Source organism: Pipistrellus hanaki, assembly GCF_964339955.1.
Source record: "Pipistrellus hanaki genome assembly, chromosome: 17".
Taxonomy (NCBI): Eukaryota; Metazoa; Chordata; class Mammalia; order Chiroptera; family Vespertilionidae; genus Pipistrellus; species Pipistrellus hanaki.
The window spans coordinates 46,501,172-46,518,410 of record NC_140519.1 but is presented as its reverse complement, the minus strand read 5'-3'; the positions used below and the strand labels follow the sequence as shown (position 1 = coordinate 46,518,410).

At 45.7% G+C, this 17,239-nt stretch overlaps 1 protein-coding gene across 3 annotated transcripts in view; it reads left to right on the top strand.

Moving 5' to 3' along the window:
• ADCY8 (adenylate cyclase 8) overlaps positions 1–17,239 on the top strand; it is a 131,641-nt gene that overhangs the window by 57,573 nt on the left and 56,829 nt on the right. For all 3 annotated transcript variants that reach the window (XM_084864641.1, XM_084864640.1, XM_084864639.1), the window contains exons 5-6: positions 5,087–5,214; positions 13,410–13,568. In XM_084864641.1, coding sequence (XP_084720767.1) covers positions 5,087–5,214; positions 13,410–13,568 — 287 coding nt within the window. The remainder of the gene's footprint in view (positions 1–5,086; positions 5,215–13,409; positions 13,569–17,239) is intronic.

Sequence of the window (17,239 nt, the reverse complement as noted above, 5' to 3'; positions counted from 1 at the left end):
GGGCGAAGGGAAGTCCAGCCAGATGTTGGGCGGGCTGGGCGTGATGGTGGTGGCCATCCAGCGGCACCCAGAGAAGAGGGCCTGTGCCCACTGGGGCTTGAGAAAGAGGAAGAGCTTTGCTGGCATCAGAGGAGAGGAGGAGGCGCCTTCTAGGCTGAGCCACAGGGCAAAGGCAAGGGAGTGTGAAAATGCAACTCTGTGCCACCGGCGTGGGAGCTATGAGGAGCTCAGGATTGTTAGAGCGTGAAGGGCAAGGGTGATGCAGTGAGAGAGGAGCCTGTGGGCATGGTGTGACATTTGTGGGAACATGGATTTTGTCTGGGGGAGGGGGAGAGCAAATGAAGGTACGCGGCCCAATGATCCCGATCCCCACTGGACACATTCTGAAGTCCACCTTTTGGGTTATCACTCTTATTGAAAGGTTTTAAAGAGAAAAAAAACATATCAAATTAAGCACAGATAGATGATGGAGTAAAGTTATTATTAATTTTGAGATGATTGAATATTGATAAAATGCCTTTTTTAATGCATTGTGTTGAGTGTTTTCCCTGGCTTACCTAAGTTAGTTCTCACAACAAACCTACAAGGCAGTGTTTTTATTATTCCCATTTTACAGAACAAGTGACTGAGGCTCAAAGAAGTAAAATAATGTGCCCAGAAGCACCGGGAAGTGGTGCATCTGGGACCCAGAGCAAGGCCAGGGGCTTCCATAGTAACACACACATTCTTTTTTAAAAAGCATATATTTTGTTGATTTTTTACAGAGAGAAAGGGAGAGAGAGAGTTAGAAACATCGATCAGCTGCCTCTTGCACACCCCCTACTGGGGATGTGCCCGCAACCAAGGTACATGCCCTTGACCAGAATCGAACCTGAGACCTTTCAATCTGCAAGTCAACGCTCTATCCACTGAGCCAAACCCGTTTTGGCAACACACACATTCTTCATTCCTAATCTGGATGGGGAGGGGCAGATAGGAACTACTTTATTTTGCCAAAGGATCAGGCATTTTAGGGGTGGAACAGGAGACCTCAGAGATGGGTTGCTGCCTCTGCAGGATGGCTTGAAGGGTTCGAGTGAGGCCGGACTTAAACATTCCTGTGCAAATCCCCTCTCTGCATCTCATTTCCTGTCGGAGGTGTGAGGAAGGACAAGTGGAACAACACTGTGAGATGATCCTTCACACCCGGGCTGCTCCACATAAGGACTTTGTGCCCATTAGCGCTCGTCAACGCCTAATCTATCCGCCCCGGGTGCATCAGGACCTGCTGCCCTAGGACCGTGGTCGGCAAACTGCGGCTCACGAGCCACATGCGGCTCTTTGGCTCCTTGAGTGTGGCTCTTCCACAAAATACCACGGCCTGGGCGAGTCTATGTTGAAGAAGTGGCGCTAGAAGTTTAAGTTTAAAAAATGTGTCTCTCCAAAGAGATTTCAATCGTCCTGTTGATACTTGGCTCTGTTGACGAATGAGTTTGCCGACCACTGCCCTGGGAGACCTCGGGAGAAAAGTTGAATAGCCTCTGCCAGGGCAATCAAGGCTACTCAGGAAGGAGAAGCCCCACTGCAAATGCTTTACCCCACGACCTGCCCCTGAGCGTCTTTTAGCACCAACTCCTGTGCCTTTGGAATGACCTTGCTCTCCTGGCCACCAGTCTTTGCTTTAGAGTTCCCTTATGTTGACACCAGAGAGAACCCACGTCCCATGCGCATGGCACACACTGCACCTGTTCACTCACTGCATCATTGAGATGCCGGGGAAACCTTGCAGCCTCCTGTCAGAGATCCTCTCCGTGCAATCGAGTTCCTCGGTTTCCCCGTGGTTAGGGCTGCTCAGAACTGAGCACTGTGACCTTTGACCCTTTGGCAAACTTCCACGTTAGGGGGTTTGGTCTCTGTCACTTTTGGTCTTCAATCTTTTTGTAAAATAAAGTAGCTCCTACCTGCCCCTCCCCATCCAAATTAGGATTGAAGAATATGTATAGCATTAGGAAGTCTTTAAAATTGTAAAGCAACCAACATATTTATTTGTTAACATGATGGGCTTAAACCTTTCTTAAAATGACTGGCAAATCTGGAGGAACCTAAGCTGCTATTATAAAGAACAAATGGAACCCAATGGAAAGCTAATAACAGATTAAAATCAAGGAGAGAGCTGTTTCTGTACTGACATGGAAAGAATTTCAAGATATTTATTGCATGAAAAAAACATGTCTCTGATCTATAGATTGATAAATGGATTGATAAATCTATGGCTTGATAAATCTATGGCTAAGAGCACATGGATTGATAAATCTATGGCTAAGAGCACAAAAACTAGTCACACATGATCATGGAACTGTATCTGTGAAAACAGCAGCCTCAGAAGAGGGGAGGGAAACCAGGATCCCAGGGGTGGTGGGCCCGAGGGCTCGGGCTGCACAAGGGACTTACCACAATCCCATTGTTACTGGGGCAATATAGTCATCTGTTATTTCTGTGATCACAACGAGATAACGGCATGTTCTCTCACACAAGTACTTTAAGTGCATTAACTGCACAGGGTTTTTGTCCCAAGAATCTTCTCTTTTTTTATTTTTATTGATTTTTTTCTTCTGATTACAAAAGCAATGCTGTTCCTTCTATAAAATCCAAACACCAAAGATATAGACAACACAGGAGGTACCCATGCCCACCGTCCTACCCCTGCTCAACCATGGAGCCATCTTTGATAATTGGGTGTATAGATCTCCTAAGTTTTATCTACACAAATGGTTTCATACACCCTCTGGGTTTCCCAAGATTTTTATCATATCAAAGCCATCGAGGTGGAAGGAAAAGGATTAAGACTAACTCAATAACACCTGCAAGAAGACCCTCACCCAACTTTATTTTTCCTCTTCAATATCAAAGCGACCTGGAACTTAATCGGAACTTTACAAAGCAATTTCGGATAAAAGGAAGGTGCTTGGCTATTACTGTCAAGTCACCTGACAGCGCTTAGGAATTGATCAGAAAAATGTGTCTGCAAATTGACAGATAAGAAGACAGGCCTCCTTCCACGTATTACATGCATGAAAGAGTGAGTGCGGGTGTGGAAGGCTGACGTGAGCATTTTGGTCTCTCCAGGGGGTCTCAGTTACCAAGGAATGGCTGTAGGTAGTTAGGTTTGGGTGAGTCAGAAGTTTACTATGTGGATTTGTGAGTGGTCAGTGTCCCTAAATCCCACATTGTTCAGGAATCACACACACACACACACACACACACACACACACACACATGCATAGAGCAATAGAGTGAGTTTTTATTATGTTAATTTAATTTAGGCAAAGAATTTTCATTTATTCTAGGAATATCTTTTTTTTTTTTTTAAGTGATGATATAAGCCGTGTTGGTTGGGTTGTTATTTTGGCTTGTTGATGGGTTTTTCATTCTTCCTTGGCAAATGCAAAGTTGAGCCCTCTAGCTGGTTTTTTAGTCACTGTCCCATGGACTCTATTAATCTGGAAACTGCCAGGCCTAGTGGGCGAAGGACTCCATCCTGGCCCGGAAGCTGTAGGGGTCTCAGAGGAGGGGCCTGGGCGCCCCTGACTGGCCACACCTCTTCAGTGGTTCTTTTGCAAAATTAGCAGCTCTGAAGCAGCCAACAGCCAGGAGCCATAGGCTCCTCAGAATAACCCAGGGAGGGCTGTGCGTGCCTCGGAGTTCTGAAGGTGGCATCTGTGGCTATTTGAGAGGCTTGGCAAGACCCTGGAGATCAGATCCAGACTGGAAGCACCAGAGCCGGTTCCGAGTCTCTTCTCCTTGTCTGACGCTTGCTTTTCACTGGGAGAGGGGCTAAGTACAAACTATACGTCCTTTTATCCATGCTTTTAAGTGCATTTATTTGTTACCGACACACAACGGCCTAACTCCTGATGGGATTAGGAGGCCAGCACCGTGCTGTACAGCCCGGCTATACAAGGGCCTCCATAGCGCTGCTGGCACCTCAGCTCCCCTTTCTCTACAACTCCCCTCCCCTGACCCTGGACCCCACCCCATCAGGAGGGCCTCTTACCTACAATGCATAGACCCATGCTCCTGGGGCTCCAGGTCTAGAAGGCATCTCAGGGTCATTCATTCTCACCCGTCTATCCAAGGGAGCCAAAAGAGAGAGTCAGCCACCCTGGGTCACAGGTAAGAGAGGTGAAAGATTGGCACAGGTCCAAGTCCTCACCAGAGACAGGCCACGTTAACTCTGTGCCCCCTCCGCTGGGCCCTGCACTCAGTCTTCCTATGTTAATCTTCACAGACACGATACGACAGGTCCTATTCTTGTTCCCACTTTACAGATGAAGCAACTGAGGCTCAGAGGTTAAGCAACTTAACTAAAGACACGGGAAAGACATAGGCTGTCTGGGCTCTAACCCCAAGCAGTGTGACTCCTCCGCCAGTGCTCTGGGCCCCTGTGCTACAACATTCAGTCGGTTCCTGCTCAGTATTGAAGTCTGCACCTTTTCTTTGGGGCTTGATATGTTTTGAAGCTTTGTAAGAATCACATGTTCAAGACTGTGAAGCCACCAAACAACTGTCCTGCTTCTAAGACAGCCCCAGTTCTTAAGGTGCCAGCAACCTCCATGGGAAGAGACTTAACATAGAGTTGAAAGAGTAAGAATCCCTAAATGATTTATGGTTTTAAGTGCTGGTGGTTGAGCTAAAGACTGCTAAAACCCATTAATTCAGAGGCTCGGCGAAAGAAGAAAAACAGCGCTGGGGGTAGGATTCCTAGGGGAACACAGAACACGCAGGTTGAATGGCCGCTCTTCGCCAGGCCTGTCCACGTGAGGGTGTTCAGATCAGAAAGCTAGTGCCCGGCAGCGCTGAGATACGGTGTTGAATCTGTCAAGGTCAATATCCAGGGTCTTCCCATGTCTCCACTCTACCTCCTAGCCCTTCAAACCCCAAACAAGGTAACGCCTTGTTCCCCAGGAAGATAGCGGAGATACAATGCAAAGGTGCGTCTCTGATCCAGAGTGCGGACCCCCTGACCTTGCTTCCCTCCTTCCAAGCCGCTCTGGAGCGCTGACCCATCTGCTGACCGAGCCCTTTCCTCTCCCTCTGTCTCCCCCAGGAGCATCACTGTCTCCGCATCAAGATCCTGGGGGACTGCTACTACTGCGTCTCCGGGCTTCCCGAGCCCCGCCAGGACCACGCCCACTGCTGCGTGGAGATGGGCCTCAGCATGATCAAAACCATCAGGTAATTCGGGGTCTTCCTCATAACGCCAGGCCTTCGAGGCGCCTGACAGGAGCGACAAACACTGCATCTATCCTTGGCGGTAGAGCACATGCATATTGAAGGGGAGCACCCTGATTTGTTTCGTGAACGCTGCGTACTCATTGCTTCTCCCAGATGAACCTAGTCGTTCTGGGACATTCGATGTATACCTCACTTTCCATTGTCTGTGCAACAAATCTGCATTCCCAGTGTCCTCGTGGGGATACAGTGAGGAACTAGATGAGCGGAACGCTCGTCTTCAGGGAGGTTACGGAGCTGTGGGAGGGACGAGCACATAGGCAATTTCAAGATGGAACAATAAGTTCTGTGATGAAGCAAACCCGGGGAGCTTGGGAATAAAGAAGGAACAGCTCATTCAATCCTGGGTGCTGGAGAAGGCTCTGCATAGCAGAGTGTCCAAGCTGCCTCCTGAAACGTGAGCAGATATTAGCCAGATCCTGAGAGTGCCTGAGAGCCTGGAAGGCAGAACTGGCAGGTGCAGAGATCGGGACCTGGAACCTGGGGAGGAACCGGCGGCGGCAGGCGCACTGCGGGTGGGAGCAGCAAGGGGCTGCAAGGCCTTCTGGGCCATTGAGGGGCTGGACCTTATCTTCTGGCCAATAGGAAATCATTAAAGGGCCACCCCAGGGTGGGCCTCATAGGAGTGCAACAGCAGAACTCCCCAGAGTTCATTTTCAAGTTTTTTCATTTTAGTTTTTCTTTTATATTCAGGTATTACTGACAATAAAATTGCACATATTTGAAGGGTACAATGCGATGATTTGATATACGCATAACACTGTGAAATGACTATCACAATCAAGCTAATTAATATCCATTACTTCCCATGGCTGTCTTTTCCTCTTCCTTTTTTTAAGAGAATGCTAAGATCTACTCATCTACTCTATTAACAAATTACCAGTATACACTGCAGTATGACTCAATATAATCACCCTGCCATACATCCAATTCCCAGAACTTATTTTTATCTTAGAACTGAAAGTTTGTACCTTGGACCAACATCTTCTCCCTTCCCCACCATCATGCCCAGAAACCCCTTCCCACTCTGCTTCTATGAATGCAACCTTTAAAAAAAAAATCACATATCCAGTATTGGTTTTTCTCTATCTGGCTTATTTCACTTAGTGCAACGCCTTCCAGGTTCATCGATGTTGACACAGTAACAGGTTTCCCTTCTTTTTAAGGCTGAGCAATATTTCATCATGTATTTATTTGATGATCTAATCATCCACATCTTCTTTAGTTCTTCACACACAAACTTTCCATGGAACTTCGTGTGTTAATCTTAAGCAATAGGTATGCTGCACAGATGGCATTGGGTGAGAAGTGAACAATGAGGATCAGAATTCTTTAAGATAATTAGAGCATTGCCATTTATCTTTCTGGGGAGGATCTTGTCCCTCCTGGCCATTTTCTCTGATCCGCGGCCTCCTTTCTGAAGTTCTGGAGTGGGACAGTGAGAAATGGGATTTGGATGGGTTGAAATGACTCAGGGCTTTCTCTCATTGATACATAATAAAAAGTGCTGTTTTTACTCCTTTGAAATAAGACGATTCAGTGAGATACTTTTCAAGCTGCATGAGTCAGAGTCTATTAATACTCGAATATCTCCTTGATTATAATGGAGGGGACTTGAGGTCCAGCATTAATTCTCCCAGTGAACAGCACGGCGTGGCACAGGGGAAAAGCAAGAGCTCTGAGTTTGGGTGAGCCTTGGTTGCAACCGGTTCAGCCTCTAGAGTTTCCACTCTCTGGGCAGGCCCTGTGCTCTTGGGAGAGCCTAGTAGGCAATATTTGCACACAAGTGTGTGTGGAAGAGAATCCCAGTGATGCCACTCTATCAGATAATTAACCATCTTAACCAACTATTACTTGCAAGGGATGCAATTTTTTATTAAGCCCCAAAGGCACTTACTTCTGCCAGAAAACTCCACAAAAGCCATAGAGTCGGAACCATGTGTAGCGTGATACTGCACGGGTTGTAATGTAATGTCATTGTCAATAACCCATTTGATGACTGGTTTCCCCAGACCAGATGGCCACCTGGGTAATTGTCATCACAGATGGATCCCTGTGGGAGGTACTGTTCCCACCCTGTCAGGGTCTGTCCTTGTCCCTCTTTCTGGCCTTTCCTCAGAGTTAGCATCCCAACAGCAGTGCCAGCTGCAGATCGGCTGTAAGAGGCTGGTGCTTTGAACATGAGACGCATCAACATCTTGGCTCTTTGGATCCCGGCAGTTCTGGTAGTTTTTTCGCTGAAGGTGACATGATAATTCTGGCCCAAAAGCAAACCAACTCAAAGGGACCCAGGTTCCTTATTCACAGATCAGTCCAAATAGGTGAGAGAGATTCTCCGTCAATCACAGACAAGTGGGGACAGGTGCTAACATCAGAATGGCTGGATTTAGTTGCCATTGATGCTAATTCAAGCACCACACGTTTCAGAAGTGAGTGAAAGTCAAGACAAACAGGAGCACAAACTCGAGGGAGACCACTTTCCTGTCTGTCTTTTACTAGGTGTTGCTACTGTAGTCCTTTGGATGGAGAACCAGTAGTTGCTTCTGGTGCCGAAATCTGGCATTTAGACCCAAAGGATCATTTATACCAAAGGATCATTATTAGGAGACCTCACATACATCTCTAATAAATTAGCAGAGCCAATACTGAAAGTGGAGAGAAAGGCTGCAAATGTCAGAATAGCAAGATAATGAGCCTTAGTCAAGTCTCAGATTGAATGTATTCCATTAAAAAACATGTGATTTTAGAAACCTATTAGCTGGATGAATGACCAAAAAAAAAGCAATGGCATGTAACTTCATTTCTAATGAAGCATTTAATGCTGTCTTATGCATGCCTATTCATAAAATTAATTAAAATAGGCTTACATAATAGCTCCATGAAGCAGGCCGGTTCCTCTTCCCGTGCCCTGGTCTATTCCCAGGAGGCTCGATGGCCGAGAAGACACCACATTAAAGGTGGGCTCCGTTAGAAGCACTATCTTTGTGAATGATCTACAGAAGTCTTCCTTGGTGAGCTTAATGAAAATTGCAGAGCCCGGTGTTTTCAATGCAGCCAGTAAAAGTCATAGGATGACACCGGAAATGCCAAGCAGGAACTGGCTTGTCCCCAGCTGGTAAACTGGAGCAAAGGTCTCAATCCCTGTGGCAGAGTGGCCTTCAAGCAACATGGCAGGACAAGGGATGAAAAACAGGAGCTATTTTGCTTTCCTCACTTACAAGAATGCCCAAGCTCTCTGCATGCCTCCTGGCATTCTTCCTTTTTCTTGCCCTCTTTCTTATTGCTCACCCTTCCTTTTTACTTTTTCTTCTCTCCATCGGCTCTCTTCCATTGCTTTCATCCTCCTTTTCCTTCCTTTCTTCCTTCCTTCCTTCCTTCCTTCCTTCCTTCCTTCCTTCCTTCTCCCTCTTCCTCTTCCCCCTCTTCCTCCTCCTCCTCCTCTTCTTCTTCTCTCCCTCTCCTCCTAAAACCCCTTTTCTTATTATTTCTGTAATGCTACTAACTGCAGCATCTGTAAGACCACATTCCTCTTAAAAATACAGCATTTACAGCAACGTTTAGTCTATGGATAATTTCATTTTTTGCAAAAGAATCACAATAGTGAAGATTGAATATATCTAGTAATATTCAATCTTTGATTGAATGTTCACCTTGTACCAGGCAGACACTGTACGAAATGATCTTCCTAACTCCCCTCACCTAACTCACAACAACCCTGTGAGGAAACTACTCATACTTCCCCAATTTTCAGAGGAGGAACGAGGCTCTGACAGGATAAATAACTTATGATGCACAGCTTGTAAGTAACTCTGTAAATGTCCAAAGGCAAGGAAACAGTGAGATTAATTTTGCATACTACAAGATAGGAAAATGCGTCACCATTAAGCATCATGGTTTGCATTAATATTTAACAGCATAAGAAAATGTTGTGCGTTTAAAGAGTATGCATTGTAGAGTACACACACACACACACACACACACACACGTCATTTAGGGCAACCTCAGTTTTTTTAAGTATCTATTTTTACAGAAAGAGAGAAGGTTCTAAAACCCTGTGATGGGAAATAGTGGCTGGATCTTTTCTCTCGCCTCCCCTCACTAGACCACACTGTTTTTGGACAGGAGTCTACACCAGTCTTCCCATGATGTGTCCACCCCCAAAACAGGGCACTAACGCTGACTGTAGTACAGGCAGCAACGTGTCCATAGAGCACTCTGCCTCGGGCCCTTCTTTGCTGACCTTGAGGGGGTGATTTAACCTCTCTCTGTCCAGCTTCCTTAGTTCACCTCCATCATTAACTCCCTCCAGAAGGGTCAAGGGCACTGCTCCTCTCAGGAACCTGAGGATCAATCACTCAGTTCTCCCTCCATCATAAACCAGTTCAACCTTTTGAAGCAATTTATATCTAGGACCTGCCCAATTGGTATGTCAAATGGGCTGGTAGAAGCTATTTCGATGCAACTAGAGCAAATGCAAGCACAGTTTTAGCAAGAAGGGGAGAGTGGTCGCATTCATGGCTTCCACCTGTGTAATTGTTGTGTAATTGTAAGTTGGTATTGCTAACAAAGGTTAGGAGTAGCCACTACGTTTGTGTTCAGATTGTACCAGGGGAAGTGCTTTAGACACATGATTTTGTAAAGCATGCTAACAATTCTGTGAAGGACAGCTCGCTCCCATCACCCCTGAGAAAACTGGGACTTGGACACTGATAATGCAGGTAGCCCAGTGCCTACAGCTAGTAAGTGGAGAATTCCTGCCACCATCACCCCTGCCTCCCCCTCCTGCCCCACACACCAGGCTGCTTTGATGCAGATCCCGAGCCCCTTGGTCATGGTGAGTGCTTTGCACTGAGAAAGCCTATGGCAGCTGCTCCAGCTCCCACAACCAGCGAGTGGTAGGCCCAACAGTGGAACTCCTGTCTCCACTCCCAAAGCTCAGGAGCTGGGTGTTCTCCACCCCACAGTCCTGCACGCTACTCTGCTGAGGTCTGCCCCCTGTTTGTCCAGGTATTTCACAGTGGAGAGAGTCTAACAGACAGCCCAAGGGCGGCTACTAGAGTATTCCTCCTGTCATTGCTCCAGCACCTTCTGTGGATGGATTAATTAGCCAAAAAGAACCACTTAAAGCCCTGAAATTGAAAGCAAACATTCTAAGGTTCTTCATCTTTTTTAAAACTTCAGTTTTCTGTTTATTTTCAGAAAGAGTGGGAGGGGAGGAGGAAGAGGGGGAGGAGTGGAGGAGGAGCAGAAGAGGAAGAAGAGGAGGAGGAGGAGGAGGAAGGAGGAGGAGAAGAAGGAGAGACCTCAATGCTAGAGACACTTCAATTGGTTGTCTCCCACATGAGCCCTGACCCAGGCCAGGGATTGAGCCTGCAACTGAGGTCCATGCCCTTGTCCTGTGACCCTTCAGTTGGGCGGGCTGACACTCTTACCACTGAGCAAAACCAGCCAGGGCATAAGATCCTTCACCTCTGACCATATACCACGCATTCCTCTTTAGCAGTTCAATGAAAAGGAGTATGATCTTTAGTCTTTTGCTGGTTAGGTTTTGCATGATTGGTTCCCAGCTTGATATAGAGTTTCACAAAAAGTATTATTATTATTACTATTATTATTATTATTATTAAGTGGGTTCCTTGTTTAAAAGAAATCTTTGAAGTGCAACACGAAAACCAGGAGGGCAAAGGTGCATTATTTGAAGGGGTCAGATGTGGAGGGTCACCCCTCTCCCCAAATGGCAGGTCCAGAGACACCTCTGTGGTTCCCTTAGAAGCATCTTGGGTCAGCAGGGCACTGTGCAGCAAGCACACCTTTGATCTGTGCCATCAATTCAGTGGCGGCCTAGAGCACTGGCCAGGCCCCTGTGCTCAGCGCTGTGCTAAGAGCTGGGTGTGTGGATGAAAGGTAGCTCCCTGCCCTCCAGCAGCTCCGAGGCCCCAGAGAAGAGAGAGAGGGCAGAGGTGTTTCTAGTGCTGGCGCTCTCCAGTCATTTCCTCTTTGTTTGTGCCGAGGAGGCACAGCTGACAGCCCTGGAAGAACACAATTTGTAACAGCACAATTCGCTGCCCTCTCATTTGGAAGATGCTCCTGGTTCCCCCGTGGAGAACCTGGAACACATGGTGCACGTCGGTGGTCTGTGTGACCACCAGGTAGGCCTCCCAGAGAGAACCAGCGTCTGTGAATTATTCATTACTTGTACATAGTTTCATTCCTGTCTTTTATGTAAGCCAAACCCCACACATAACAGAAAGAAAGAAAGCAGACAAAGCCATAAAGGGGCTTTGTCTCTTATGCGTTTTCTTTTGCAGAAGAAAAAAAAAATATCTAGGTGTCTTTTCATTGAGATGTTCCAGTGCATTCCCTGTGCAATGTTAATTACCTAATGGCGCTGGCATGGCGTGCTGTGTGCTCGTCCCTCCCAATTAGTCAGCAAAGCACTCTAACATCCATTTTCTCCCATGGGACTCACAGGGGCTCTGTATGGGAAGCAATCAACTGGAGCTTTATTTACAACCGCTGAAACTCAAGGTCACGTTAAACTCTACGCTGAGGATCACACACCGCATTGCAAAGAGCATGAGGTTTACAAACACAACAGCCCCACGTTAGTCCTAGAATCCTATGTGACCACAATAAAATCCTGTGCCTTCCTGGGCTGCAGTTCCTTCATATATGAAAAGCAGCCAAGTAGTACTTAGTATGTGCCAGACATTATTCACAACTCTCCATATATGTTTATTCGCCTAATATGGCAAGGCTATTATTATTCCCATTTTATAGATAGAAGTGAAGTAACTTACTTGAGGTCCTACAGCTAATATGTGGAAACACACGTTTTAAAGGATACTGATGAAATAAATAATAATTTTAAATATTTTAATTCAATTGCTGTACTAAAATCTTTCTGTTCTCTTGTTTAGTGAGAGCAATGGGTTTGCACATAATTTATTCTGTTTTAAGAATCTTAAAAGTTTGGGATACATTCATAGAAAGGTCAGGTTCCAGATTCAGTTTATTTCTATAGTACCTGTCTCTATTGGCTATCAGATCTAAAATTTCATAAAAACAGGGAGATCTAGGGGCGCCCTTGGACCATTGAATGTGTTTTTAAGTCAGTTATGCCCGAGTTCCGGTTAAGGCTTGTCATGAATTTGTTTCTCTGGTAGCTCTGAGTTTTGCTTGCAAACTCATTAGAAGGCAGTAGCTTTTTGGTATTTTTAACAAATGGGCACAACCCCCACCAACACATTTCATTTGGGAGATCTGAAAATGTTTAGTGAGTGTGCAGCTCTGAGTATTCTGATAGATGACATAACTCATGTTTGACAGGCGAGGAAATGGCAGCATTTCCAAACTTCCCTGTTCAAAATCCTCTCTGCAGAGCACAGCTTTCCTGTGAACAGCAGTTACTTCCACCTTCTAAAACTGCCATCTTTAAACAAAATAAGCAAGTTGGGTTTTCCCCCAAATGTTTGCTAGAGAGAATATTAATAGCAACCTATTATCGCAGAAAAGCAACAAATATGGGACACTTGTGGTTTTTCTTTTTCAACAAAAAATGGATAAATCATCTTTAATTTTAACAACTGTTAAGCATTTTGAAGTAAAATAACAATTGAATTTCTACGTGGCGCTGAAAATTTTTCTAGTTGTTGTATTTCAAAGTATTGTGTCCTAAGAGTTGAATTTTCCCTACATAAATGAGTCATTTAACTCATAAGCTGAAATGGTTGGAAATACTCTGAAAGCAGAGGAGGACTGTGTGTGCCCAGAGACAACCGCTCTGATGACAGAACTCTTCCTCTTCTCTCAAGATGCCTCCTCCATGCTCAGGGTCAGAGGACAGGCCAGCGTGGGCCCTGTCGGGTTGCTGAGGCAAACCCAGGTTATCAAAAGTGCAGCTTTTCCAGATAATAAACAAATGGGAGTTTCAATGTTGTCTTCCTTGCCCCAGCAGGTGGCCCCGCTCAGCCCAGGAACGTGAGTGCTCTGGTCTGGGACCACTGCTCTGAGCAGGCGGCCGGGAAGGAGTTTTTAACAAGGGAGGGATGGTGTGAAAAGGTCCTCGGGATAACCATGTATAACGTGGGCCCACTCTGGCCTTACATGTGTATCTCTCCATTCACCTATGTCAACAGGTATGTGCGGTCAAGGACGAAGCATGACGTGGACATGCGAATCGGAATCCACTCGGGCTCAGTGCTGTGTGGTGTGTTGGGCCTTCGGAAGTGGCAGTTTGACGTCTGGTCCTGGGACGTGGATATTGCGAACAAACTTGAATCTGGAGGGATCCCTGGGTAAGCCAGAGCAAAGCCCTCACCCTCCTAACCCTGGTCATTTGCCCGCTTTGTGGAAGCGGGTTCCCCATGTGCAGAATTCAGGGGTATAGATCTAAGAAGCTATTATTTGGGAAAAGATAGAACCCTTCATGGTCTGAGATTTTGGAGTTTATATTTTTCTTTTAAACCCAAATGGCTTTTTAAATGTCTGGTTATTTCCCATCCCTATCTATCTATCTAGGAATAAACTCAGCTTACTTTCCCTTTCAGTAAGTTTGCCCCTGATTCTGAACATGTATTAAGTACCTACTATGAACTAGCCAGTCTGCTAAATATCATTACTACATCACATCCTTTGATTTTTACAACGCCCCACATAGTAAATATTATGAAGAGACTCACCACACTTTACTGCCTCCCATTGTTAATTCACCAGTCCACTTTGCTCAAGGATGACCTCTTATTATTAATCTCCAGGCCCTCAATGTGTCCCCAAGAGCTTGGCACAATGCTTGGCATGTAGGAAGGAAGGAAAGAAAGGAAGGGAGGCACACAACTCACTGTGTAATGGTTGAGAGCCTGGACCCTGGAGTCGTGCAGAATTGAATTACAATCCTTTCCCTGCCACAGACACCACCATGTAGCTCCACACAAATTCTTCAACCTCTCTGAGCTTCCACTGGAATGTAAATCACCTGGAGGGGGTGGGTGGTAAACCTTGGGTGGCTGGGCCCCACCCTCAGACTTTCTGATCAATATGTCTGGGGCGGGACAAAGACTACGTCTTCCCAAAAGTGCCCAGGGGATGCTGATGGTGCTGGCGTTGGTACCACACTTTGAGGACCACTGTTCTCGAGCTTAAGTTAAGTGAGAAAATGCATATCCAGTCCTTGGTCCTGTGTCCAGTAAACACAGTGGTTGTGTTTGTGGCGGTTACCATGTGACACAGATGTAGGATCTTACTTACAAGGACCGTGAAGTCCTTGTCTCCCTCCAGCACTGCTTGTGACCTCCCAGGGATGTGGCTCTGGGCCAGGTACTTACTCCTGGTCTCTGGGCCAGTTTTATCATCAGTAAAATGAGGGAGGGGGGGTGCTTACCAGGAAGAGGGAAATTCTGTGAGATGATCTAGGGAGCCAGTCATATCACAATAGCTTTGACTACAAGATACCGTATGTTCAAAATAACATGTTACCAAATGGTTAGACCTTATTTACTGTTATAACTATAATTATGATATCCTGGCATTTAAAATTATCAGAAAATATCAGGTTTACCTGACAGTCAATATATGAGAATATTGCCTGACTCATTTCCGTAGATCAGTGGTCGGCAAACTCATTAGTAAACAGAGCGGCAAACTGTCGTAGATAAACGTCATCACCAGAATCTCGTCCGCACGGTCCTTACTCCAAAACCCCAGCTAGCAGCCATGATCAAAGGACCCTCTAAAGCCCAGTTTCTATCAAAATGTGTAAGTGTAAATTACTAGAACTTGAGGATGTCTTTCTCTATGGAGAACATAATATTGATTCAGTATGTGCAAATATTATTCCTCCCTCACACTGATGCAGGGCAATAAAATGCAGAACCCAGAGAAAATACCAAATGGGGGTTGGCATTTAACTTAAATATTTTAAGAGAACATCAGCCATCAGACTTTATAAAGATGATGCATGGAGCCAGTCATATCATAATAGCTTTGACTACTCTTCTGGGGGTTTCACTGTGCCTGAGAGAACAAGACAGCCTTCTAGTCCTAGGTCTGAGGTTGATCAGAGAGACGGGTCTGGGACACCCATTTCACAGGAGGTCAAATGACCTTTCTCTTCCCCGAGGTCAACATTACTGAATACATACTGACAAAATCCGCCGTGGGAACATTCCGTGCTTACTCAGCATGTTTCTGGAGAAACCTCCAATATCTTTACATGTTTCAGTTGTTGTGTTCTGACCTTATGCAAGGATGCAACTTTGGAAAAGGTGGAGAATGTGCTTTGCAGGATCAGAAATGCATCCTTGGTAGTTTCTGGGTGTTTTGCCTATCATTTGCAGTAACTTATTCTATAAGCAGGAATTGAGCAGAATGGGTAAGGAGGAAGTAGAAATAGCACTGAAAGTACAATGTGCCTGTCAGTGGTTGACTGTGGACTCATTCACCAACAGTGGGTATTATTATTTTCCCATTTTCATGGATGAGAAGATGGACATAGAAAGATTAAATAACTTGCCCAAGATCTATCAGCTAGCAAGTAAGTGGCAGAGCCAGGGTTTTGATCCGTCAATCCTGCCAGAGTTCCTGTATGTAACCATCATGCTAGGCTACCCACCTATAGCACCCTATGGCACTGTAAGGCGTCTGGGTGAATTAGACAGGAGCACACAGAAAAGCCTCCCAGAATGATTCACCATGTGCAATTTCTACGTTCCAGTGTGAGCCTGAAGGCCCTTGATGTCATCTGTTCTTTCGTTAAAAAAAGAAACTTGACTCATGAGCTGCAGTAGCTGATGACTGTGGAGGAATGAGTCACTCCTTGTGCGTGGGGCAGGCCAGTGGCCAACCGGCACGTGGCCACGGCTCTGTTGTCAGCTGCCTGCCGTGCACACAGTTCAGGGAAAGTTGCTCTGTGGTCTTGTGAGGCCTGCCTTGGTTCTTATGAAGATTTTAGATGAGTTGAAGCAATGAGGCAAGATGACAAGAGAACTGTCACTGTTGCTGGGTGATTTTGGACAAAAATTGCCTTTGGGTTCAGAAACATTTATGGAACTTGTTTTCCCAATATAATCAACAGCCCTGAAAAAATGAAGTCACTCGCTGGTGCTTTTTTCTGTGTCCATGAGTGTTTTCTGTTTTGCTTTTTGGCTCAATCTCTTTACCCAGCACCTACCCACCCCCCAGAGCTGTCAACCTGCTCTATATCTATGAGTCTGTCTCTGTTTTGCTTGATAGTTCATTTTGTTCATTAGATTCCACATATGAGTGAAATCATATGGTACTTGTCTTTCGCTGCCTGGCTTATTTCACTTAGCGTAATACTCTCCAGGCCCATCCAGACTGTCACAAAGGGCAAGATTTCCTTCTTTTTATGGCCCAGCAGCATTCCACGGTGTAAATGTGCCTCAGCGTTTTTATCCACTCACTACGGATGGGCACTTGAGCTTCCAAATCTTGATTATTGTAAATAACCCTGCATCTATTCTTTCGAATCAGTGTTTTGGGTTTCTTTGCATAAATTCCTATAAGTGGAACTGCTGGGTCATAAGGCAGTTCCATTTTTAATTTTTTAAGTACCTCCATGTTGCTTTCCACAGTGGCTGCACCAGTCTGCATTCCCAGCAACAGTGGGCAAGGGTTCCCTTTCTCCACATCCTTGCCAACACCTGTTATTTGTTGATCTATTGATGGTAGCCATTCTGACAGGTGTGAGGTGGTATCTCACTGGTTTTAATTTGCAGTTCTCCAACGATGAGCGATATTGAGCATCTTTTCGTATGTCTACTGGCCATCCGCATGTCCTTTTTTGGCAAAGTGCCTATTCAGGTCCTCAGCCCATTTTTTTAAGTAGATTGTTTTGTTTTTTGGTAAAAATCATTGATTCTTAAGGGTTGCTGAGACCAGGGTGAAAGTCACAAGAAAAGCTGTAATAAGTGTGTATGTGCGGCGGCTCAGCAGGGCTGTGTTCACCAGA